The sequence below is a fragment of the Tachysurus fulvidraco genome, chromosome 10, assembly GCF_022655615.1.
Source record: "Tachysurus fulvidraco isolate hzauxx_2018 chromosome 10, HZAU_PFXX_2.0, whole genome shotgun sequence".
NCBI lineage: Eukaryota > Metazoa > Chordata > Actinopteri > Siluriformes > Bagridae > Tachysurus > Tachysurus fulvidraco.
Genome location: NC_062527.1, coordinates 3,914,778 through 3,921,566, shown reverse-complemented (window position 1 = coordinate 3,921,566; position 6,789 = coordinate 3,914,778). Strand labels below are relative to the sequence as shown.

Sequence of the window (6,789 nt, the reverse complement as noted above, 5' to 3'; positions counted from 1 at the left end):
TACATTTGCAATTTAGATATGTTTAATGACTTATGTTATATCTGTCTAGACATAAAGGTAACAAAAAAAAAGGTCAGTTACAGGAGTGTGTACGAGGGCTGGTTATTAATATAGTGATGAAGTATAGAAGAAAGAAGAATACAGTTCTAGCTGAAATCCATGTATTCCAATTCCATGTAACGTCCATGTACGATCTTGCTATTTTAAATATGTACAATTAAAAAATTACAATAAAATAAAAACAAAAATTAAAAATAAGGCAACTGCCGCTTTAAATTATAAATAAGACAAAACTTCTTCACAATTGTTGACGTCGATATATTAACTTATTCTCTTCAAGCTCTAGCTGTTTATTTCACTGGTAGTTGAAGATAGCAGGTGACAGGTATAAACACAGACAGTGTGAAGTGATAGCGCATTATTTATAGTGTTGTTTAGAAATTGCATGCACTTCATGAATTAGTGAGAAGTATTTACTTTGATAATCTGCCCATAGTATAAGATTTCAGATAAAGCTAGTGTTTCTGGCCAAGATTTGGTCCTGTATTTATCAAAAAAACAAAAAAAAACAAACAATAACAACTAATAAACATTGTGCTCTTGTCTGTAGACTACAGTCTTTCTTTAATCCTGTTCTAATCTACTGTGCATTTCTTATAAATCCAACACGTTAAGTTAATAGTTGTTCTAGTGAATGTTGCTGTTGATGTCAATGCCAGTGAGAATCTAGCAGGCAAAGCAAGCTGCTGTTCAAGCCCAGACCTGCGAAGGCAGAGGAAGAGTGTGAAATCTCACTGATGTTGCTGTGGCACACATTCAAATAGATCAGAAGTTAAAACGGCAACTTTGCTCATGTTGTAGCAGTAATAACGTCCATGCAATAACTGCTCTTTCAGCCTGATTCAGAGACTGAATTACAGTCCAATTCAACCACAGTGAGAAGATTTAGAGAACAAATACATTTTAATCATGTAAATGCTCAAAAACTAGAAAAGGGTATTTTCCTATTCTTGGAGGCTTGTACTCTGTATTAAAGCACTTTATATACAAGCCTCCATTCATTGTTTGCTTACAGTTAAATATTAAATAAAAAATCTGGAATATACTATACTCCTTTACCCGTAAAGTGTGGTCCCAGGACCCTGAGCAGAAGGATGTCCCATCTGGAGAGATGCGAAGAGTACTGACTCGGTTCTCGTGTCCGAACAAAATGGATACTCGGGTCCCCTTCAGAACGTCCCACACGTTGATGGTGTAATCGTTGTAGCCACCAAACAGTAGTCTGCCTGCAAGACACAATACGCATCAATGCTAGATTGTAGATTGTGTAAATGTAAGTCACTGTGAGGAAACGTTCATTTTAGTGACTCTTGATTTAATACATGTTTATTTTGTTATACCAAGGATATAAAATTAGATCACATTTCTATTTCTGGCATTTAGCAGACACCCTGAGTGACACTATCCAGAGTGACTTACTTTTTTTTTTTTTCCAATTTATACAACTGAGCAATTGAGGGTTAGGGGCCTTGCTCAGGGGCCCAGCAGTGGTAGCTTGGTGGACCAGGGATTTGAACTCATGACATTTAAACACCTTTACCACTGAGCTACCACATCCCCACTACGGTGTTCTTTTTCTTTAAAAAGGTTGCTGTGCGTGTGATATCTGTGTAATAGTGAACATGTTGTTTAGCGCACAAGTGTTAAACACAGCACTTACCACTGAGAGAGAAATCTACACTGGAAGCTCCAAATATGATGCTCTCCTTGGAATAAATGGCCACTTCTCTGTCGGCCCTCAGATCGTACAAACGGCACTGATGACAGTAAATCAGAATGATCATAGTCCTTACAATCAGAATGACTGCTTTTATAGATCAGTTTGTTAGGCAGTGTTAGGTCAGTTTTTCTGCAAAGCACCGTTTTGAATGAATATTTATTCTTTTTTAATTCAGAACACAGAACACGTCATATGGTCAGATTCGGTTTCTGTGTTGATTTGATGTATATTTGTCATCATATTCTTGTTGATATGTTTGTCTACAGACTAATCTGAACGTTCTGGCAGATGCAGCCAGATTTCAGGACACAAAAACAGCCACTAAGATCAATGATCAATGAATCAATAAGCTGCCATTCTAGTGGGATTCTCTGTTTATCACCTAACAGTGAAAACAGTCTCAGTGTTGTTCATGGCCAAAAAGATGAATACAACATTAGCATAACACAAGCTCAGGAGATCCTGCTTTTTTGCATGTGTCTTCTTTGTCATGTGGGTGATGTCTACTAGATGATATCACACTGAAAAAAATACACTGTAATGTTTTAGTTTTTTTTTTTTTTTAAAAAGGAGAAAACTCACAGTAGCATCATCTGAACCAGAGGCAAATGCGTCTCCACTTGGATAGTATCTATTGTAAAAAATAAAAGCTTTTCTTTAGAAGCAGTGCGAATACTGTACCTTTTTTAAGTGGAGAGAAAGAAGGTGAACTCACCGCACACTGTTAATATCTGACTCATGGGTTTCAAATGACTGGATGCATTGTCCTGTGCGCATGTCCCATACATTTGCCTTCTTATCACAGCCCTGAGATATTGGTAGAAAAATGAAAAAAGGCCATTACACAATCACAATAGTACTTACTGAGAGGGGGAGAGAGGGGGGAGAGGGAGAGAGAGAGAGAGAGGAGGAGAGGGGGGGGAGAGAGATAGAGAGAGAGAGAGAGAGAGAGAGAGAAGGAAAGGAGGGGGATGGATATCTAGATCGCATGAATTATTGGAGGAGCGAGGACGATCGAGCGCTATCGAGAGATCTAGTCTAACGATCCTTCTTTTGTCTCTCTATCCCTCTTCTCTCGTCTCTCTCTCTATCTCTCTCTCTCTCTCTTCTCTCGAGAGAGATAACAGTAAGAGTGATGAACGTGTTTCTGATGTAATTTGGTAATCTAACCCCAGAGACAAAGGTGTTGCCAGTCTCAGACGGAGCGAGGTCCAGGCAAAGCACATCAGCTGCATGACCATGAAAACTCTGGAGCAGCTGCCCACTTTCTACATCCCACAATGCACATGTTCCATCACCACTCGATGTCAGGATCTGAAATTAAAAAAAAGCCATAGCAATTACTTACATGCAGAAAATTTTATAGCAGAGCTCTTACAGGTTCATATCTCATAATGTTTAAGATGCAGCATTATAGAAGTATTATGAATTATATAAATTCATATATATATATATATATATATATATATATATATACATATATATATATATATATATATATATATATATATATATATATATATATATATATTTTTTTTACAGTTTTGGCTGTATAGGATTCTTATATTATTATAAATGCTGCTTAAACTAGGATCAGATTCATTTTATTCAGTGCCAATTTAAAAAACAAAGGAAAAAGACAATTATTTTGGACCTGCATGTCTGAGTTGGTGAAGCTGCAGGCAGACAAGTAATTGGTGTGCATTGCTACGGACTTCTTCTTCGCTGCCAGGTTCTCGTTCTTATCCAGAGATAGTGGGTACACAGAACACTTGTTGTCAAGTCCACTGCAATACACAAACAACTTGCTTTAGAAGGTTTTCCAACTTAACAATTAGAAAATTGCTCAGCTAATTATCTTCACAGCTGGAACAACTGGCCCTACTGGAACACTTTAAATTAGTTAAGTAAATCATTGAGTTGTTTACAAAAAGCCCTAAAGGGGTCCAGGTCCTTACCCACATGCTACTGCACATCCAGAAGGGGCATATGCACAGGCCATCACCCATGTACATGGCATGGTCACCGCATGCTCCTATGAAAAATAAAAGAGAAGTAATCTGCTAAATATCTGCTGAGAAATTCTTCTAGCATTGAATCACGATAGTGAGTAGGAAAGCCTAAAATTAGTATTAAACTAAAGAAACAAGAATAAAGATTAAAGATTAGGAGTAGATCAGCCTTAAATTACTGTAAATCAGGCAGATTTAATCATTGTTAAAATATTTTTACATCAGTCTCTAATGGAACAAACAAATGAATTATTGAGGAGTTGAAAGACTTGCTGTAATTCATGTACTGTACCTTGTTGGTTGTAAATGCATCCCACACAATCACCTTTCCATCCTAGAAGATAAGAAGTGTACATAACGTATAGACTTCCTAAAAGCATAAAACATGATCATGTAATCTATTAATAATAAGTCTAATATGTGGTAATAGGCCTTTTTGTTTGCAGAAAAGATTGAGGGATCACAGACAGCTCTTGCAGTCAGCCTGCAGCAATTAGCCTGCTGATAATGACACTTCCTGTGGAGCAAGAATCCGAAATGGCTTCCTGTAGGACCCTATAGTGCACTATATATGATGTAGAAGCCATTTATTCCTGCCATATGGAGAGTTAAATGCTGGACTAGGATTTATTTTTGTACCTGGGACGAGCTCACAATTCTCCTCTTGTCTTTACACCAGTCCATGCAAAGCACTTTATTGCCGTGTCCTTTCAGAGTTCTCCTTGTCTTCATGACGAATTGGCCCAGAGACTCCACCTTCTCTGCCACCTGGTGCACTGGGTAAGGAAGCAGGTGTTAAATGCACTGTAGTTTATGCTTCCCTTAATTGATGTGAGCTTGAAAACCTGCTGTCCAAATATACTTATGCTCCACTCAGACTCAGCATGCTTACTCCTAAGCTTAGGAAAATAATATAATGTATAAAAAGGGTAAAGGAATATCTTGTGTGACTTTAATGTCACAAAGCTATTGCCAATGGCTGGGACATTCTACCATTACAGCAGCATGATTAGCTGTATTTACAGGTTAATTCTTTATTTTTTACAGAGCTGACTAGTTGTTTGTTTCTTGTTTGTGTTTTTCCATCAGTGTTTAATTGTTTTACAAGGTTACATGGTTGTTTGTTACAGGGTTGTTTAGTTGATTGTTAAAGAGCTTTTAGGCTAATATTGGACATTATTGATTAAATGATGTCGTAGAATGTAGGAAACCATGTATCACTTTCAGCATCGTGACAAACACATTATTATAATAAAGAAATGATTTTTATTTAATTATTATTCTTAGCTAGAATCTTACAAACAATGTACCAGCTGAACCAAGTCAAAGAAAGCTGACAGTATTTCGACATTATTGCAAATAGATGAGAGGACATATGTTTTGATTTGGTCATGCTTTTAGAAAGGATCTAGAGGATGAAACATCCTGTTTATCTTTTGATATACAGTTTTTACATTTAACTGAGTAAATGGGTTTCAGTATCAGGATTGCACAAATACGGTGAGATATAAGAAATGCAGAATCATTATTTGCAAACTAATGTACTGTCCCTTAATGGCAATGTTACTGTACTTTAAAGCTACAGCTAAAGCTCAATCTGACTATACATTTTTTTATTTTATTTGGCATGCAGAATGACAAAACAGCCTGTTTGAGGGGAACCGTAATGTCATTGATATTAAAGATTTGTGCAAAAAATGCTGTAATAAATTAATATTTGGTCTTAAATTTTCTTTGGGAATTTTGCAAATTGTGTTTTACGTTTCTGCATTATGTCTGAGCAGCTGTCTGTTATTTAAAATGTCTCTTTATTTACTAACATTTTCAGTAACATAGTGTTTAATAGAAAAAGAACGGCATTGTATATATATTTAAAACCATGTTTTTGTTAATTTATTTGTATTTTGCAATAGGATCGCAGTTGCATTATATATAAACAGTGCATGCATAATATATATATATATTATGTGCATGCATTCATGATGGGACAAAAAAGCTTTTAAGACAAATCCGTTTCATTAATACGTAAACATTAAAACATCTAAACTAGTAATCTGAACATTACTCATCACTCCTTACTCATGATAGCACTTTAGTGCCAACTAAACACTGCACTAACATGCAGCAGAGTTCTAGTAGCTAGTTTATATAATAAATACCCCCCCCCCCCATCACACACACACACACACACACACACACACACACACACACACACACACACCATAATGCACAGTATTAGACGCGTTATTACGTGTAGCTCATGTTCACAGTGCTGATGCTCTTCAGGCGCTATAAATAACACCCAGGCTCAGTAATGTGGCCTATAAAGAGACGATTTTCTTCCCATCAAAACATTTTTGACACAAATTAATGTTCCTTCATCTGTTATGGATATATTAGACCAGGGACGTGATCGAGTGCATGTGTGCTGATGGTCTCATGATCGAGTGCATGTGTGTGCTGATGGTCTCATGGTCTCGTACTCACACTCCACATCATGCAACTTGGCCCGCTCCTCTTCCAGCTTCGACTTCAGCGTCTCCGACTCAGATTTCAGCTTCGCTACGGTTTCATTCGGCTGCATATCCTGAGCAGCCATATTTACCTCCTGGATGAGAGGTTTACCTCCTGGATAAAACGTTGACCTGAGCAAAGCGCGTTATTTTCACTAGTTGTAGTATTATATTTAATATATATCCCGAACACGACCTGATGGAGCTTTGACAGGATGCAATAGAGCGCGAGAGGCGGATGCAGCTGATGTGACGTCATGGGAAAGATAACCTGTTTCCAGCATCCTGTGAGGCGCTCGCGCTCGCCATAACACCCGGAATACATCAGTATACTAAGAGCATTTATATTTAAACAGCCATCCTTCCTGCACCATGACTCCTGATTCACCCACTTTAGAATACGTGTGCTTTACTGTATATACGTTGTTATTGTTTAATAATATACACAATAACTACGTCTTCAGAGGCTTGACTGAGATGTGAT

General features: G+C 37.3%; 1 protein-coding gene across 1 annotated transcript; it reads right to left on the bottom strand.

Annotated features, from left to right (window-relative positions):
• On the bottom strand, positions 1 to 6,597 carry gnb5a (guanine nucleotide binding protein (G protein), beta 5a). Its single transcript, XM_027163879.2, has 11 exons — positions 6,280 to 6,597; positions 4,432 to 4,568; positions 4,085 to 4,126; positions 3,739 to 3,815; positions 3,435 to 3,567; positions 2,951 to 3,094; positions 2,496 to 2,587; positions 2,363 to 2,411; positions 1,721 to 1,817; positions 1,120 to 1,286; positions 1 to 762 (listed from the first exon to the last, which is right to left on the bottom strand). Exons 1-11 carry the CDS (start codon positions 6,389 to 6,391, stop codon positions 751 to 753), a joined length of 1,062 nt encoding a protein of 353 aa, XP_027019680.1. The 5' UTR covers positions 6,392 to 6,597; the 3' UTR covers positions 1 to 750.
• Between the last annotated feature and the right edge of the window lie 192 nt (positions 6,598 to 6,789).